The following is a 19,536-nucleotide window of genomic DNA, read 5'->3' as shown; positions in this document are numbered from 1 at the left end:
AATCCTAATTGATCGTTGTTTGCAATTTCAAGCAGTGTCTCCAGATTTCATTTTAATATTTCCTGTGGACTGAAAAGCAAGTGAAGAGCTGATAAAATAGACACATGGAAGCTAGAGAGATGTGAGCTATTCAAGTATCAAATTCCTGTGAAAATACTGTATCTGGCAATATATATTTCACCTATCTGTTTTATAACATACTCACCCCACTTGTCTTGGAAGGCTGTTCCATAACTGAGTATGTCTGGTCACTGTTCATTCCTTTATGATATTTTCCATATCTTTCCCTATCCCTGTCTTAATTTGCCTCAATTCTTCCTACTTCTACCATCTCTATACTTCATGTGTCTATATAGTATTTGTCCACTGTCTATGTATTCCTTGTAGAATTCCACTAGCTCTTCAAGCAGCTTTTATCTCTGAACTTAACTTCAGTGCTAGTATCTGTTGAGCAACACTGTGTCATGGACTGAGTAGAATATTTTACATGCAGTTGCTCTAGACATATTGTTGGGAGGAGTCTCATCTCTATGTTCCACTGCAGCACCTGCTTGGAAAAGTTTTTTAAGCTAAGGTCAAAGACTCTGAAAGCCTTGGTTTGTTTTTTGATGCTGCTCAAGTCTCCAGATCTGATTTTGGACTAACTAGTAAGGCTGAAATCTATTTCACTAAGTATGTGTTCTCTAAAAGAGTTCTGTTTGGTTAGAGCAAAGTGCCTAGGCTTTCTGTGTCATCAGTAAGGGGAGACAGGCACCCGTGGGTAGTGAGACATCCTATTTTAAGATAGGGATTCAACTCAACTTCGTTAACACAAGATCAGTTACCACCCAGGACACCCTGTCTTTTTGGCGTTGATTAAAAAGGAGTGTATGCAAATAGTTTACATGAGATTCCTAATTTTTATATACCCAAAAAAAAAAAATAGGACATGAGCCTTGCCTCTAGGCTGCTGTTAAACTGGATAATAATTCCTCCAGATACCATAGAATCTTGCAAAGCAAGGATTAAGATACATGCATCCTGAATTGTTAGAGAGGAAGGAATAGCCACTCGTGAGGTCAAAACTCTATAAACCACATATGCAGCATTGCTTGAAAACTTGGGTGTGATGTGATGTGCTGTATTGCATACCAGTGCTGTTGATCTGTTTTGATAGTAGTTCACTTCCAATGGTTCTTTCTTCTTCTGTAGACCATTTTATGCCCTAAGTGTATAGTCTATTTCTTCCAGGATCTGTTTTTCTCACAGAGCTATTACTTCATATGTAACAGAGAAATCTCTTAGCAGGAGTACAGTTTCCTGCCTACTAGTTGTCCTTTGATGGTGCTTTGCAGACCAGTCTGAGTTCACTCTTTGCTCCTGACTGCCCCAAAATCACAGCCTTGAATGGCAAACCCTGTAGCTGTTTCAGCTAGGCTTGATCCAATAACCTCTGTCAAGAGGTTGGATTTATTCCCTGGAGTACAGCACCACACTGTGTGGCTTTTGCCTTCCACCAACTCACATTTTTGAAAAATATGTTTGCCCTTATCTGCAACATGCTGTGTAGATGTAACACAGATGTTTAGAGTGTATGTCTTGCCTGGGATTGCAAGCTCTCAATTCCTCAGGGAGATGCTTCTTTATATATGTACGTGGTTTCTAGGAGCAACATTTTCTCTGGTTAATATCTCTGACAAAATGTGCATCCATCTTTAGCAATAAATCACTTGGTTTAATAATGTCTAGAGAGCTCAGTGCATTGATATTTATATATAGGTGTCTCGGTCAGGAAGCAGAGCAAGGAAGTAGCTCCCTGAGTTTTAAAGATACCTGTGGCAGTTTGTTCTTCTCACCTAAACTGTAAGCCAACAGGCTGCAGAATTGGTCTGTGTTTTTCAGTGTGTCCTACTATAGCTGTTCTGTCCCAAATAGTTCGATGCTCACAGCCAGAGAAACTGACCCTGCCACTTAGTGAACAGGGCACTCACATTACTCACAAAAGACTTTGCTGGGTTTAGGTCTTAATTATTTATACAAAATGGAAAAATACCTCTAGCAGGGCGGTGAGGGAAGTCTTATGTTAGAGTACTTAGTAGACTGACTACTTACCTAGGTTGTGCATAACTAGATTAATCACCAAGCCTTAACTTGGAAGAGTTGAGCCTTATTTTACTGAGAGAAAAGCTGAAAGGCCATCTTCTCATGCAAGAACAGGCATATATCTGAAACCAAAAAAAGAAAAAAGTGTCAGAAAGATGTCTAACTGGTCTCACTGAACAACACTGTTGTACACACCAGCAGAAATTGTCAAACATCATATGTCACTCTTCAGTTTTGCATTTCTACAATTGACTAATCAGAGAATGGGCCAATGCTGCATCAACTCTGCTATCTCTGCAGTATTTTAGCTCTGTGAGCTGAGACAGTAAAAAAACAAGCCAACAAAACTTTAACTCCTGTTTATGCAATGACTCTCCAGAATGCACACATAGGTGAAACTGGAGTAAGAAATTACATTAACTCCTTGAGTTTGCAGTTTGTGGCCAGTGCTATTCCAAAGTCTGAATATACTGTAAGTTCACATATATACATTGTCCTCCTACTGACATATATATAATGGTATTTGCATTTGTCAGTAAGTGTCACAAACCCTAGGTAAGATAAATCTGAATATATGGGTCTCATCTGCATTCATAGCACAATGGGAATGTGACAAAGATTTAAGGATTGGAAGCTTGCAGAATGTAGCTACTGTATGCTAGGTGACTTAGGCAGCCTGAAGATAAAGATATGTCCTGTTTCTTCCCAAACTCTAGATGAGAAGGATTATTCAGAGCTGCAGTTGATTCATGGATAATGCAGAGGTGGTGTATTTTCAGTGGAATGCAGAGAGAATCAGTTCATAGTGATAAGTTATTAGGGAGAAGCAGCTCAAGGTTTTCTATCCAATCAAGCATTTTCATGATGTCTAATAAAAATGTCTGATGTTGACCTTTAAGAAGGGCAGAACATCAGATTCAGTGGACCACTGCTTTGTGTGAGTATGCCTGGATCCAGTGTGTTCTGACAAATCCCTCTCTTCTTTGATGTGAGGTGTTCTATTTTCTCAGGAAAATGCTACATCAGTTATATCAAGTTAGTTTCCCTCACAGCCCTAACAAACTACACCAGAATTGCTCTTTGTTTGCATCGTTCCATGTTCGTGTAGTGCTTTGGTGAATAGCAAGTGAGTTTTGTTCTGCTGTGTTACAGCACGCTCAGTTGTAGTCCTACCTGGTGAGCACAGATGTATCTACTTCTACTTCTTCTTCAGAAATGCCTTGCAGGGCTTTGAGAGTTGAAATGGCCTATTATCTACCAAATAACAGATGTCTTCACAGATTAGCCTCTCTGAGTAAAAACACAATCACACCACACAAAAGATGATGATTAGCTAGTTGAATAACAATAGGCGAACTCCAATGCAGATGTACAGGAAACAAGGAAAAGATCAGACACTCATATTTCTATTCTTCCAAGTTCATTATATACATTCATTTTTACAATGACATCTTAATGTTAAAGTCACCATTATGCAGCTTTCTGTTTCCAAGCTTCTAACTTATGATTTTTTCAAATTAAAATAATGTATTAATATTTCCCCCAATTACATGCTAATAAAAGACTTAATTCAGTTTGCATACAATTAATGCATTTGTTGCAAAAGTATTCTGTATGTTATTGAGTCCATGTTAGTTAATTTCTTTAATTTATTTCTCAGTTAAAGGCTTGCATTCATATCTTCTAATATGAACAAAACTGATGAAATCTGCAGTGATACATTCTGTAAATCATAATGAACCTCAGAGTATATGGTCCAACAAAAAATAGACAGAAGTTTTGCTTATGTAATTTGGAGGGAATTATGTGGAGAATCAGATGCATTTATCTACAGGACTTCCCTTCCTTGATGGTTTGATTGCTTCCTTGAAAAGATTCAAGTTCCTGATGTGTGATTTGACAGGTCAGAGTCTTCTTGAGTGCAGAACAGTATAGACAAGGAATCTGTTGGCCTTGAGTCTGGTAAAGTCTGCCTGATGCCTCACTCAGTAAAACTGGTTTGTTACCATTCGAAGCAAATTTTTTAAACCCAGCAAGTTTCCGTTCCAATTTCAGGATGTAATTTTTTTCATTTCAGTAAAAATCCCTCAGTCTCCGAGGGGGAAAAAAACAATTGGGAGAAAGAAGAAAGCACGTTTCCTGAATTTATAGTACCTCCTATTATTTTGTGGGGATTTCACTATCACAGATCTGGAAATTGAAATTTGTCAGGGATAAGGGCTGATCCAGGACAAAAACTAAGAATGACATCTACAGGAAGAGTCAAGGTGGGAGATTTTTGCATTTTAGTGGAAATCTCCCAAATAAGACTGTGTTTTGGTCTGAAAAACCCTTATCCATGGATATTTCTTTAAATTTTGCAACTAGGATTTTGTCAGTAGTGGTTGTGCCACAGATGAGTGATGGGAAGGTTGTGACCATGGTGGCTGGCTGAGGGCAGGGCTGAGGTATGGTCTCTACATAAGGCAAACTAGGAGAGGGGCGGAGAGATGAATATGTGGAAATAAAGTGGTGAGAGGAAAAAAAAAAAGTAGGAGCAGAGGGGAACTGAGGAGGAATAGGTAGAACTTGTAAGAAGGGATGGAAACAATAAACAGGTGGGACTTTTAAGAAGGGATGGAGACAATACTCAGGAAAAAGAGAGGTGGACAGGGAAGACTCTAGCAAAAGAGGCTAGACTAGTAATAAGGCAAGGTCAAGTGTTGGTTCAAGGGTTACAAGTCTGGGCTGATGACCTAAAAGCTTCTCTGTGTGTCAGTAAAGCTGTGTGATACAATTTCTGATGTGTGGTCTTTTTTTCCTCTTTTTTCTTACACTTAAAAGCTTGTTAAGGGTGCAAAACAAAGCTCTCTTAAGGAAAGATTTCAGTCAACACTGCTCAGATGAATCAATATTTTATTTTATCCTAGTAGTTCATTATGTCACCCCTTCCTCCATTAACTGTACATCATTCAGATCCAGCTTTGAAGCCAGAGTTATTAATTTCCTGGGGAGCACTTCTGCGGCTCTCATTATTACAGCATCTGAGTACTTTACAAACACTTAATGAATTTATCTTCACACTGTACCGATAAGGTGAAATGACATCTTACACCAGGGAAAATGAGGCACAGAAGCATAATGTCAAGAGGGGATATTTAATTTAGATGCCCAATGTGAGTTGTTTGTGCCCTTATTTTCCAGAAATAGCATTTGATCGCCCTTTCTTTGTTCTGGAGTAGGCTTTTGCTGAGTCCATCACAGTTGGAATTGCTCCACACTCCCACAGATCAGAGCGCAGGTGTTCTGTGCTCTGCTCTAAGCAAACAAGGAAGATGCAATTAATAACCGCCTGCACACAGTTTGTTTTTTGTGACTTCCCTGGCATTAGGCACTAGGGCAGAGAGAGAATCCAGTTCCCCAGGGCAGCTTTTGGCTGTCCTAGGTACGACCATGGTGCTTCTCTAAGACTTTACCTCATTGTCTTTGGACTGTCCAGTGCCATCAGTGGTGAGGCAGAGATGCAGCAAACAGCGGGTTCCTTCTTCATATGACCTTGAGTCACTGCAAGTGTGTGGTCAGTCCCTGCTCTTGTGCTGTGTGAGGCTGGATGGCAGAAGAAAACAACAACAAAGTGAGGTTTTAGTATTTGGATTGTCACTGTATGTACAGACCGTAGTCCATGGAAACTTTTGCACTGCTGGGATAGATGCACCAAAAGGGCTATTATTGCTTCTTATTGATTCCCATCTTCCCTAACTGTCATGGCAATCTTAGCAGACAGGAGTAGGGCCTCCATAAGCAAGAGAAAATCTTCAGTTCTACTTGAAAAGGATCCTTCATTGCACCCCTGGGCAGCCTCATTGCTCAGTTATGCGAGCTGATACAACAGACCCATGGTTGGGCATCTCCTTTCTTCTGTCCTTGCAGGCCTGACCTCACGGCTCAGAAGTGAATAGCACCTGTAAGAGACAACGCATTTCCCTCAAATTTTACAGCCTACAGAAGCAAAGCCATGGCATAATCAAGCAGGGCATGGAGAAGACAGTCCCTGTTCCCCTGAAAGATACTTCTTTAGTAGGAGAATAGAGGGACAGAAAGATACAATTTTCAGATGTGCAAATAGTTAGGCTCCCTCAGCTTTCAATATGAGAGAGGAGCCCCCCTGAAGCCTGTACATGTAGAAATCCTGCTGTAATCATCCAGTGTCCCTCAGACCTTCTCCTGTGCTGGCCTTGCTTCTGGCCTTGCAGAAGGCCATTTCTTCCCCTTTTTCCTTCACCAGTTAGGTTTCATGTTCAGTCTCATCATGCTATGACAGTCACTGGAATTACTGTGGGTTGGCACTCAGCAGCCCAGAACATGGCTTAGCCCATCTTAGTTGCGATGTAAGAAAAGACACACCTGAAACTACTCTCTCTGCATTTTAGTCGGGGTGGATTATTCAGGCAGGTGATTATTTATTAAATCCACCTATCAAACATGCAGTCTCAGGGACTCTCATTCTTTTCTTGCCTATGCTGCTTCTTACCTCTGTTAGGAAAGAGATCAACCACCTTCTTGAAACACTGGCCTTTGCTTCCAGTGCTTTCCAAATCCTGAGCCAGGTGCTGAGATCTGTGCTGAAGAAAAGCTGCTGTCAGGGTCTGTGGGTTTTGCCACTTCACGTTTCTGGGAAGTAAATGAGAGTTTTTGATAACCTATTGGAATAAATTGTGCACCCAAATGTAATCTTAGTTGACAAAATGATGTGTTTTCCCATGCTGCTGTTTGAGATTTCCTATATTCTTTCATGTGCATTTCCTTCTGGCTTTCCTGCACTTATGTATATGCCAGTGTTTGAACCTTTGGAAGGAGAGAAGATGACCTATTTAACCAATAGTAGTCTTGCTGGCTACACAAAGCAAAAGGGAAGAAAATAAGATGTGCAGTGATCAGTGTGCTAAATCCTCTCTAGACCTACAGACCTGTCACGTAGAGCTAAATCTCAGACAGCACCAGGTTAGCGCTGGATACGCCCCTAGCTCTCCTCCTCTTGCATTCTAACCCCCCTCTCCAAAGCCTGAGGTTGTTGACATCATGTTGACACAGAACAGGGCATTATTATTCAGAGTTGCATAAAAAGTGAATTTACATTGAGTAAAACCAATAAGCCGCTCTGCTCTGACATTTAATTTTCTTGGAAACTCTTCCTATTGAATCAGGCATGACTACATACATTTTCAAATGAAATGCAGTGTTTGCACTACAGTAATCTTGCATGGACAAGAATGAATAATTTGGAAATTACCAAGAGCCTACTTCCTGCCACCTCTCTCCAAACCTAAATATTATAGGGCTATGTTTCTCTTCGATGCTATGTAAAGTTTCCATTTAATTCCCATCCCTCGTGTCAAAATGGTGTGTAAAATACTCTTCTATAAAAAGGGTTGACTGTTCATGACTGGGTCACTGGTTGTAGTCCCCTATTCTCTCTGAGGCCACTTCTGCCTTTGACATCAAACCCTGGGGCTGAAAATGAGAGGATAAATAACTGGTGTCCCTTGAACTAGACACAGTCATAATAAACTCTTAGATAAAATGTCAAGTCTAAGTGGGTATACTCCTCTGCTTCCTGGTGTGTGTTGATCAGCCTTCTAAAGCAGAACAGTCATATTTCAGAGCTCACTTTATCTCCCTTCTCTTCTTACCATATTGAATGTCTGATTCTAAGAGGGGTAGTAAATGGCTCTGCTAACAGGAGGTTTAACTAGGAACATGTAGGTCAAGACATCATCCTACTTTCTGTTGCTTATGATCAGGTACATGCATTCCTGCATCCATCCATCCATCCAAATCTGCCAAGGATGTCTCTATTCTTAGAGCAGGAGTTGTTATAATTTCACAGAAGATACTTGAAGCAGACTTAGTCTTTGAAGTGATAGATTTCATTCCGAGATAAATGTGTGCTTGAAAATAGCTGTGTGAAGGAAGCTGGCAAACAGCTCAGCTGGGTTTGCCCCAGAACTAACAATAACACCCTGTCAGTGGGGCAAGAGCATCTGCCAAGGCACACAAGCTCTTAAAGAAACCCCAACCTTTCATGTTTGTTTACTGTACTGATATTTTTTACTAAAATATCATTATAGACCGTGTAGATTTTGTTAGGAATTTATGTTCTGTTAAAAAAACAACAGTGTGAGTTACTATTAAACATATCAATGGACTGCTAAGACTGAATGGTTAAGAACTCAAAGGTGGTTATGCTTTCCTACTGTGCTTTTTTCAACTCTAATAAAATGTTTCTTTCACTCTTAGGTACTTGTATGTCTATTATAACCTGTCATTGTGAAATTAGATCCTTGTGCTATACTTACACGTTATGATTAGAGCTGATTCAAAACATTCCATCCCAAAATGACATGGCAATATTCTTAAACATATATTTTGGTGGGAAATTTAATATTATTTTATTTTCACTGAAAAGAAAAAGGGGAAAAACCGTGTATGTTTGTTTTTTCTTTTCCCTTCCCACCCTTTGTCACTGGGAGAGGCATGCTAGACAAGCGGAGAACATAGCCATCATCTGCTGCGTACCTCACAAACAAACATACGCGCGCGGTTCCAAGTTGCAGTAATGACTGCATCGCTCCTTATGTAATTTTTTTGTCAGCTGAAGTGTTTATGTTCTCCTTAATGATATGACCTTGTTTGATACAGTAGGATGGCCCACAACCAAAATATACTTTTTGGGCACTGTGACCTCATTCAAAGCTCTTGTTCCTCACCCATCTTCATCTTTCAAAAAGGCTGGTTGTGTGGACTGCATTCAGCGTCTGACGGAGTCAGAAGAGCACTGTGTCGACATCCTCCTTCAGTGATTGTTTCCTCTGGTCTTCACAGATGATTCTACATCCAGCCAGGGATTTGTGAGACAAAGCAGAAAAGTGTAGGCTGTGGGCTGTGCTGTTCAGTACTTATCTTGCATCAGGTCAATTGAAATTCCCCTAGAGGTGGGCTAAAACTTAATTAGTATATCTTGACCTTTTTCTTCTTGTATACTCTTCTATATTCTCAATCTTTACAGTCTCTTGAGGGAAATTAGTGAAAGGGACCCTCTTTACAAAGCTTTCAAAACCTAAACTCAGTTCATGAGAAAAATATATTGTAAAAATAATTGCAGACACTTTCCTTCCTTAGCTTAGTAAGTGTTACTCATTTACTTGGATAATTCTGGTGTTTACTAAAGGGAAGATGATCTTGCAGTTAAAATGTTAGTTTGAGATGTTTCAATCTCTTCTAAAGATTTTCTTTGAAAATACCTGGGACCAATCTAACAGTCTTTTCAGTGCTACAGTACAGGTGTGTGCCGTGCTGTCAAACTTGCATTTCTAAATACTGAAGCATCTTTATGAAAGTGGTGTATTGATCTAGATTTCTGGCATGCTGAGCATGCATGCTCTTTGTTTACAGCTGATGCTTTCCATTCTTGAAAATTTGACCCTATCAAGCAACCTCAGGTATACAGTACCCCTTTAAAAGAGGGAAAACAGTGCCTTCTCTTTTCCACCCTTTTCTTCTTTCTCTACTTGAAGTATTTACATTTAATCAAGCCAAATGTGAAAAGCGTGATGTGAGCTACTTCACAAAGCTACACCCTTTCCCAGCTCTCCAGTTTTTATTGTAGTGCAGGCAGAGCTATTTGCTGCTTGTTCCTTACATTGAGTCTTTTTAATTGTGTATCCTACACAATAAGAACAAGAGAACTGTTTAATACAGCTGCAGAGAAGTTAACCCCATAAACCTTGAGATCCCCATATCTGGAAGAACTACTGGGTGGGATTTCTTTGTACAGCCACTGGCATTCTCATTTTCAGTGTTATGAGCTGAAATCAACAGTGGACCTTCAGCTGTCTGAAACTCAACAGAGAGAAACAGCCCAATGTAAGGGTTGGGTCTTCTCCTTCCAGCAGAGACATTTTAAACAGGTCATCAGGCTTCAGAGGAGCCAATCTACCAGCTATCTATAATGGGAGTTTAGGTGAGTAAATCAAATGTCAGCATCTGCAGATTGGAGACCCCGAGGCAAGTAAGGTGCTGTGAGACATCCTCCAGGGAAAACACACCATTACAAGAGCCACGTGACAACAGGAGTTGTTTCTAAACGCTCATTCCCTTCTGCCATCAACATGGAAAACAAGCTATATTGTCTTTAATTATATATAAGTTATAGAAATGTTTTAACTAGTGTAGTTTTTGTGTGCCAAGAAAGTCTTTAGCAGGAGAGCTTACAGTGATTATGATGTTTTCCTATCAAAGAGCAGACAGTTCACACTAATGAATGCTTCCTGGGCATACTGCAGCAAGTGAAATTTTCATCATGATTTTGAGATGATAATGGAAGGGGTTTTTTATTTAGGTCTCATAAGACAGATAAAGAAAGATTTGAAAAATTACTTAACTCTGACTTAAATCTTTTTTTTTTCCTTTAAAATAAATATGTATTTTCAGGAGGACAGTGAAAGGTTCTTTTCACTAAGGGCTATTTCTGTACACCTTTCTTGACCTAGTTGTTTCACCTTTTTTTTTAAGTTGCAGTGTGAAAGAAGCTCCTCCCCCTAACTCAGAGAAGCTGGACTCTTCCCCCTCAAAGATTTAGCAGAAATAGCATGTTTCAAGCTGTGCCATTAAATTTCAGCATCAAAGATATGTTTCAGATGGCTGTTAGTAACTGAAAAGAAAGAACTTTAATGGAAATATTTGCGTAGCTAGACTTAATATATTGTTATTCGTTTTCCTGTTGAAGTAAATTTACAAAGTACATGTTTGCAGTTGTGAGATTTCCTGACAGAGGTTTGAATGGCTCAGGTATGTGTTGTCTTGTATGACTGCTAGATAGTAGGGCTTTTCATGTTATTTAGGTGGCAGAAGTAATTTCTTCCACCTGTAAAATGGAGCCCTGGTACTGCGACTAGAAAAAAAAAAAATTGCCTTTTTAAGCACCCAGAAGATGTTCCCTGGTAAGAGATTTCTTGTAAAATAAGAGTTTCTAATGGCATTCTGTAGTGCCTTAAAATGAATAGTGCCACGATCCAGTGTTAAGGTTGTTGCGGAAAATAGACATTGCCCTGTGGGACTGTCTTTCAACTTTGATGTGTAATAACTTGATAATGGCAACTAGATATGTTAATTTGGAACTAATTGGCAAAAGTGGAAAAGTATTTTTATATGTGGTACAGCTGCAACAAAATAATACAACTGATTAGCAGTGTAACATAAGTAATGGTTTAAGAGGCAAAGGAAGCAAAGGAATTTCTATGACGTAAATACTACTGGCTCCAAATTCAACCATATAAAAGTTTTCAGATGCACACAACACAAGACTCTTGTCCTCTCCACCACTAATGTGTATTAATCAACAAATTCTAACAATCCCTATCGCTGCTAGGTCAGTTTGATCTTTATGAAGATGCTAGCTTCTCAGAGCTCTACAGAGATAAATGATGAAAAGAGAAGGCTACTTCCTACTGCCTTACTCTGCAAGTGGACAGACACACATAGTGTCATGTCTGTGCATCCATGGGAATGAGAAGCAACCAAAACAATTGAAGATCAGACTTCTCTCCCAGTGGAGTTATTCTCAAAAGTATTGCTAACAGTAGATAATTAAGAACAAAATCAAGAAATAGTCCCTTGCACTATCGATGGAGTGTGAAGGACATTCAGAAGCCTAGAGCTTCACAGTTTTTTTCCAGTCTCCAACTCCGGGACTTCTCTGTTATAATCAGCCAAGACAGTAACCCTGCCTGTCACAGCTTTTCCAAAAAGGTCATAGGGCTCAAGTTTGCTAGAGGGAATGCACACATCAAAGTAGAGAAGTCTCACATTAAATGACCTTTCATTTACATGCTGATACTTTTCCTCTGCTTCTCTTACCTTTTCAGTGCATGCCCTTGGCTTTTTCAGTGATTATTCACAAGATTGCCACAGACATCAAGGCATTTGACAGCCAAAGGCAACAGCAGTGTTTTCTGGCCTTTTCAGACTAAGTTCTTCCCCTGGCCCTGGTCACCTGAACATGAGGTTCTTCATGCCCATCTATTTTTATGACAGTGAACCCCAAGAGTGTAACTTCCCTCCCTCTGCCTGACTTCAACGCGCCTCAGGTTTGACATATGAATAAAGAAAGATGATAAAGAATAAGTTAGCTGACAATGTCCTCAACTCACCACGATAATGATAGTAGCCTTTAAGTAATCATCTATAGCCTAGGAGTGTTCATGGAGACACTGTCACAATTGGGAGGAGGCCCATGGGTACACAGTCGTTTTAACTATTGTTTTAGCAGAGATGAGGATATTGGGATTTCAAAAGTTAGTGTTGAAGAAGTGAAACTGAGGAAGAGCAAGCCACTACTGTCAGATTTTCCTTGTGTGTTGACACTGCTTTCTCTGTGTGTTTTTCTTGATTTGTGTTTCTCTCTGTGGTAATGGGAAGGTATGGATTCAAACACCACTACATGAATGACCACAACCAGGCTCAGGCTCAGTGGAGACTGTAGATGTTCTGCACCTGAATGCAGAGAGAAGAGAGGCTTTGGGGTTGTTTTTTTGTTTTTTTTTCCTGGATGGTATGAGATTCTCTAAGTCCATGTTACATAGGATGCAAGTCTTGTATGTGTAGAAGAGCATGGTAGTGTGTCTAGTTCAGCTCCTACCTTATGCATCTATGACAGGTCTATGCAACAACATCAAGAGTGCTTCTGGTCAACTGTGATATCCTGAGGGCAGACCTTACTCTTTGAAGAACTTAGAAAAGCAAAGGGTATATGCTTTTAAGGATAATTGCAGAAGTAGATGTGAACTGCTCTTTCTTAGATCTGCAAAGAAGAATCTGTTCCAAAGAGTGCTAAAAGATCTAAGTATAAAGGTGTGGTAAATATAAGAAAATGCTGCACTCAGGATGTTATGAAGAAAAATGGTAACAATAGTTTGCATGTTCCAAGCAGCAGGAAATAAATCACAGCAGACAATGTGGCACATGTTGAACAAGAACGCAGAATTCTTGCTTGGAGGAATCTTACTGCTGCACGTTAATCATCTTTTTATTAGCATGCCCTGAAGCTTTTGGGGATATAAATTTTGCAAAATAACACCTGGATTGTGGAAGTAGGCCATTGAATTAAGAAACAAATCACATAAACTTGAAAGCACAAAGTTGCACTTGAACCCTATGTAGTAAAGAAGAGTACACCTGCTTCCTTTTTACGGGGCACATGTGAATACCTTCTAGTTGACCAGCTTGTAGGAAGCAGAGAGTGAAGACCTTGTTGACAGAATATATACTAGGTGACTAACTCCCGGGGGTGTCACAGCTCTTGGAGTTGTAAGTAAGGAGCCTCTGCAGTTGCTATCTTGTAAGGCATTCATTGAACATCACAGGACAGTATGGTACTAAAAGAATCAAGGCTGTGTTTCCCTGATTGAGAATTGAGCAATGATTTGAGATGGAAGAACTTCTGGGCATGTCATCTTTTACTCTCATTTGCTGCAGAGCCGGGAATAATATACTTGAAAACTGTCAGTGATGTAATTTTTTTCTTCTTTCCATAATGGTTCATAGAGGAGAGAAGGCAGTCAGAAATAACATCACGAAGTTTGAGTGCTTCATGGGATGGAAGTGGCCTGTCTTTCGCCTGGTTCCTCTTTCCATTACCATATTTTCAGGTTCTGTATTTCAGTCTTCTGGTCTGTGTTTGACAGACTCACAAAGAAAATGGGTTCTCCATTCACTGTTAGCTTTGCCTCAATGCTCATCATCTGTTCTTCTTCATTTCTTCTTTAATTTAAGGCACTGTGGATATATTTTTTTCTTCCCATCAGACATAATGAATGGCTAGGAGGTGTCAGCTCTTTTGGATTCTTTTGTCTTCTATTCATCATTATGTCTTCATTGTCCTCTTTAATTTAGCTGCGATGTTGAGAGGATCACTTACTGTGAAAGACAATATTGCTAGCTGTCCATAGGGATTTCACATATCTATTAATCATCCCCTGTAAGATAAACTATATGTGAAATACTGTGCATTAAAGAGGGGTAAAACATGTTACATCCGTTTCAGACACCAAATTCTTAGCAGATATTTACAAACACAGGGATCTGAGGCTAAGTCTGTGGCACCTTTTCTGCACAGAAATTTCTATCAACTTAACTACTGAAGATGGGTTTTCCTAAACTAAAATGGATTTGAGTACAAATTTGCACTAGCTTTATTATTTTGTTTCAAAACATATCAGTAGGTACAGCAATATGAATTCCAATATAGGAAAAAAAAACCACAAAGTCATAATTATACCTCTATTTCCTAGTTTTCAAAGGACAGACAGTGGGTGTTGAAAGTAATTGGGAATATGCCCATTTCCTTAGAGACCTAAATAAGGATCTAGGAAATTAAGGTTAAGATTTATTTTTAAATCTTAACTGAAAACGTGACTGTAACAGGTAATTCCCTCAAATACTCAGAATGGCTTATCAAATATTAAAGCACAATGTGCTTTAAAGTTAATGTTTTGAAGTGTACTCTTGAGAAAACCCAGGGAAGTGTTAAAGAATAGAGGATAAAATGGATACACAACTCAGGTACTCAGATTAGATTTGGGATTATTACACATTTTCCAAATACTGTTGTGGGTTTGTTTTTTTTCCTGGCACCACTTGTTTCTGTTCACTTTTTGTACTTTTTCCTTCTCGTAAGTGGCAGTTGGTGTATTTAACCCAGGTGGTGAAACTCTGGTTTTACGTTGATCTGCCCAAGGCCAGGGACTGGCCGTGTGTCTTGCATTTTCCACCTGCACATGCCACAATTCTGCTAATCTCTTAGTGCCTAAAACTGAATACTCAAATCCTTACGAAAACATAGTGAAATGGAGAGCTCTCAGGTCCCAGCCACTCTATATGTAACCTTTTGTGCTCATGATAAATAAATGTATTCATTGCAGAAGACCTTCAAAAGTTTTTCATAAGCTAAGGACTACAAAAATACCCAGGCACTTCCAGATAAAGGGCTTTTGGCTTAAGTGTGCCTCCATGGCTGTGAATTAGTACCATGAGGTAGTACCAACCCCAGACATGGATTGGTACTCAGAAAGGAGTTTTCCTCTGCAGCTTTTCAAATGTGCAACCATGAGTCTTTGCCTTCTCTTCTTAAAGGTACAGAGGACTTTCTGTGACTGAACTGTGATTGGAAACTGCCGAAGTTAGTATTTATAGTGAAACTGTGGCAACTGCAGAAGCAGTTATATGCAGTAGGGATAGAGTTTGTATAATAATAATGATTTTACCCTTCACTGCCATCTCTCAGAAATGTCGTGTTAATAAGTGATTGGATGGTAAAATGGCAGATGAAATTCAGTGCTGATAATTGTGGTTATATACACAAGTGGAAAACTGTCCTAGCTTATATGTACCTGAGGGTGGACTCCACGTGAGTTCTTGCTACTCAGGAATCTGTAGCAGGCAGCTCTATAAAACAGTGGAGTAAAGCTCAGCAGCAGTCACAAAGGAAAAGAGAATTGTAGGCAGAATTGGGAAAAGGGAAAAAACAGGAAAAATCAGTATCTGATACAGAAATCTAATATGCGCCCAGGTTTTGATGGCTGCATGCAGTTTTGTTCCCTGCTCCTCAGATCCAAATTGGAAGGATTATATGCAGCTTAAGTGTCTATCTTCTGTATAAAAGAAACAAAAATATGAGAATTCCTCAGCTTGAAAAGAGATTCTCAGTGGTCTAATGCAAGACTAAAGTTGTGTATGACACAGAAGGGATAAGCAAGGAATAATTATCGTCAAGTTAAAGAAATACTGCAGCACAGATACTGTATTCAGCTGAGGGTTGCTGGAAATGGAGCAAGCATGTCAAGATGTAAGGATTACTTTACTCACGTTGTTTCATGTGCAATTTCCTTATGGTCCTGCTAACAGTTAATGTTAACGACAGTAATGTGCTCTCTTGCTGGAGCTTTCACGTGGGCAGGTGCAGCAGTCATACCTTGGTTCATATATCAGGTCTGGATTCAGGTGCTTAGTGGGCTGTTTAATCTGCCTGAACTTTGTGCAGCATTGTTAGTCATTGCAAGCAGCCTCTGGTTTTGGAAGCCCATCACTGGTGTGATTTGGCTTCCAAAGGTGTACAAATAAATCTCATAAAATGTCTGTTGCCCTTAAACTGAGAGGTTATAAGCTCATGGCAACATTTGTTTTATGCATCTTCACCGAGTTCTCCATGTATAACTTTGTGGCCATGTAGTCAAAAAGACAAATCTTGTAATTGAGGACAACAGAAGAATATTTTCCAGTGCTAATCTTTCTTTGTTCCCCAGGTACATGCTAGTTTCTATTTCTTAGCACAGGGTAAGACCTCTCAACAACCTCTCAAATTCCAAGTGACAGGTGATAGGATGAAGGGGAATGGGCTCAAGCTGAGCATGGGCAGGTTTAGATTAGACATTAGAAAAAATATCCTCACCAAAAGGGTTGTCAGGCATTGGAACAGGCTGCCCACGGAAGCAGTTGACTCACCAACCCTGAATATATTTAAAAGGCAGGTAGATGAGGTGCTCAGGGATATGGTTCAGTAGAGGACAGGTATGGTTGGACTCAATGATCTCAAAGGCCTTTTCCAACCTAGCGATTCTGTAAATTACTCCTGTCTAATAATATACACAAAACCATACCATTTTAACCACAACACCAGAATTTATAAGCAAATACTTTTATACATTATGTGTAGTATTAACGTGGAGATGGAAGAGAAATAAAAAAAATTGTGGTTCACAGCCCAAACACATGCTATTGCAATTGCCAAGCACAATTCAAACTATATAAAGTAAATAATAGGGATTTAAAGTTGCAATTTCCCATTTTCTCTCTTTTCCATTGTATTTTTATTATTTCAGATGGGACAGTGCTTGTAAATCCTGTTTTGAAACAAACCTACAAGCAGAGTCCTTGGGAATATGGGATCTACATTTTCAGCAGCTTATGTAGTTCTGTTCTTTCCTGCATATATTTTTAGTAATATCTTAATGGATGCTAAACATATACTTTGTGTACACATCTTGGAAAATTGCCCTAATAGACTATTTGACGTCTATTTATGCACGAAGACTGACGTTTTTTACCATGTCTGCTTTGTTGTTTGGTAAAACTTAAGGAGATAGGGGTGAACAGGAGTCCCTCAGCAAGTTTTCACGATCAGTCAACGGCATGAGTCTAACTCTGATTTTGATTTTAAAAACAATAAATGAATTCACAGATTACTGCTTTCATTTAGGAAAAAAAACCCACCTTGAAAATACTGACATTTCTACAAGTTACTCAGATGTTTTTAAGGCCAGTTTTTAAAGGAAAGGAAATCAGGGTAGAATGCATAAACATGGGTTTTGTGCACTTAAATTTCCATATCTAGTAATTTAACAAAACCCAAGCCTCTTTTCTTACAGAACACAGGCAAGAAAAGTCTTGATCCTTTTTAGACTTCCACATAAGTGTCATAGTTCTATTTTCACAAAGTCTTCAGCATTTATTCAGTTCAAAGGTGTTATTCATTGGTTTTACTTGTTTATCTTATGTCTTCAAGATTGTGTTACAGATAAGTTCTGAACGATTTATATGAGGGCATGTTAAAATGACTCAGAAATGTCCCTGGGAGTTCAGAAGGTGAAATTATGTTGAAGGGAAAACTAGGGGGATACTGCATGCTATTTAATATTGACAAGAGGAATTTTAAGAGGATGATCTCAGTGTCCTATCTTTCAAAGCTGGTTATGAATCTTTACCAAATGCTTTTTTATGGAATGAAGAGCTTAAATGCTGTGTTGTCTTTGGGTACTTGATGAGACATTACTCACAGCAGTGCTTTGGGGCCACGTTTGCTTTTCACTTCTGATTTATGCATTTATTTTCCTCACACTGTGAATAATTAATATTGGCATGATTGGGATTTACTTTTCCATAATATTTTTAAAACTGAGGTGAAAAATATCCATGACAAGTATTTGAAAATACCATCTGAGGACACATAAAATGTTATTAGTCACTCCTCAAGTGGGCAAAGGCAGAGGGAAATGTTCAGATATTTCTGTTGCCTTCTATGCTACCATTTCAGCACTGTTTGGATCTCTGGCACCCCACTCCCTCCACACACACACCCTTTTGACACCACTGAAGTTTAGATTGGGAAATGAGGGTGTACTTTGTCCTTGTTGTACTTCTTGAGAGATGAGAAGAGGTGAGACTTGGGGAAGACACTCCAGCCCAGTGTGCTCGACACAGTACATGTATTTTGTAATAAATTATTTTCTTCTCTTGATTTCTTTGACAGAATCATGAATAAACTGGCAGACCAGCAGGACCACATGATACCATGAAGAGAAGCTTACAGGTCCTCTATTGCCAACTGTTTAGTAAGTGATTTTTTCTTCTAATTTATTTTTTTTATTGTAAAAAAGGAACAACTTGAATCCTTACATAAAATAGTCATTTTCATGCAGGACATGATACAGGGAGGTGTTTCATTATGTGCCTTGCTTCAGGTACCTAGAGGAACCATATGGAAGTTAAATTATTTTGTTAACTGAGATATTTAGAGTTACATTTAAAAAAAAAAGAGTTGAAGTATCAGCTGATTCTGCAGAGTCTTGTAGAAGAGCAAAAGTGTTTTGCTGTGCCTTGCAACTGTGGACACCCTCAGAAAAAAATATGAGATGTAGAAGCAGAGGATGGTGACTTGAAGAAATAATGCAACATTTTTGTAGTCATGCTTTTTTTTCTAGTTCTCACTGGACAAAAGGGATCCATTCCACTTGGTCTGTCTGGTGGTGGTCTCTCAATATAATATCTATAAGTGAGGGAAAGGAACTCCAGCTCACACTGACCTAAATGTCACTTTCTGGGGTGACTAGCCTTTTTTTTCAGAGTTTGGGCTTTTGGGAGAGTCTATCCAATATGAAAGTCCAGTGAAAAGACTCAGGTGAAACTTAGGCTGTGTAGGTGGGGGCTGCCTCCCCTGTTCTTAGAAGTAAGGCAAGGGTGTAGGTGTAAAACAGTATTGATAATGTTTGGGCATTTCTGTAGACTGACAATTTTCAGTGTCAGCATCCCAAGTGACAACTTTTCTTCAAAATTTTAGAAATTAAATAAGAATAGATGAATGTAAGTGCAATCACTTGCTGTCATACATTTTACAAAGGAAATTGCTAATTAGTCTAAGAATCTAAAATTGGGGTTTTTATGTTGTCTCTACAATTCAGCAGAATTTCTGACTTGAAGATACATAATTTTGTAGATGATTTTGTATGGATTTGTCTTATTCTGGTCCAAGCAAGACATGAAACAAAAACTTGTGCTTGGTGTGCATGGAACGAGCAGTGCAAGGACTATTACTTTTTTTGGGGGCATGTGTGAAAATTATGTCTAACAAATATTTTATCAACCATT

The 19,536-nt window shown here is 39.1% G+C and overlaps 1 protein-coding gene across 1 annotated transcript in view; it reads left to right on the top strand.

The window, feature by feature from the left end:
- Positions 1-18,463: 18,463 nt before the first annotated feature.
- Positions 18,464-19,536, top strand: part of TMEM108 (transmembrane protein 108) — a gene marked incomplete at its 5' end in the record, with an annotated part of 85,349 nt that continues 84,276 nt past the window's right edge. Inside the window, one exon of the mRNA XM_084279763.1 lies at positions 18,464-18,503. Within this exon, the coding sequence (XP_084135889.1) occupies positions 18,464-18,503 (40 nt within the window). The remainder of the gene's footprint in view (positions 18,504-19,536) is intronic.

Source organism: Gallinula chloropus (assembly GCF_964237585.1).
Source record: "Gallinula chloropus genome assembly, chromosome: 2".
In the NCBI taxonomy this organism is placed as follows: Eukaryota; Metazoa; Chordata; class Aves; order Gruiformes; family Rallidae; genus Gallinula; species Gallinula chloropus.
This window is presented reverse-complemented; position numbering and strand designations above follow the sequence as displayed.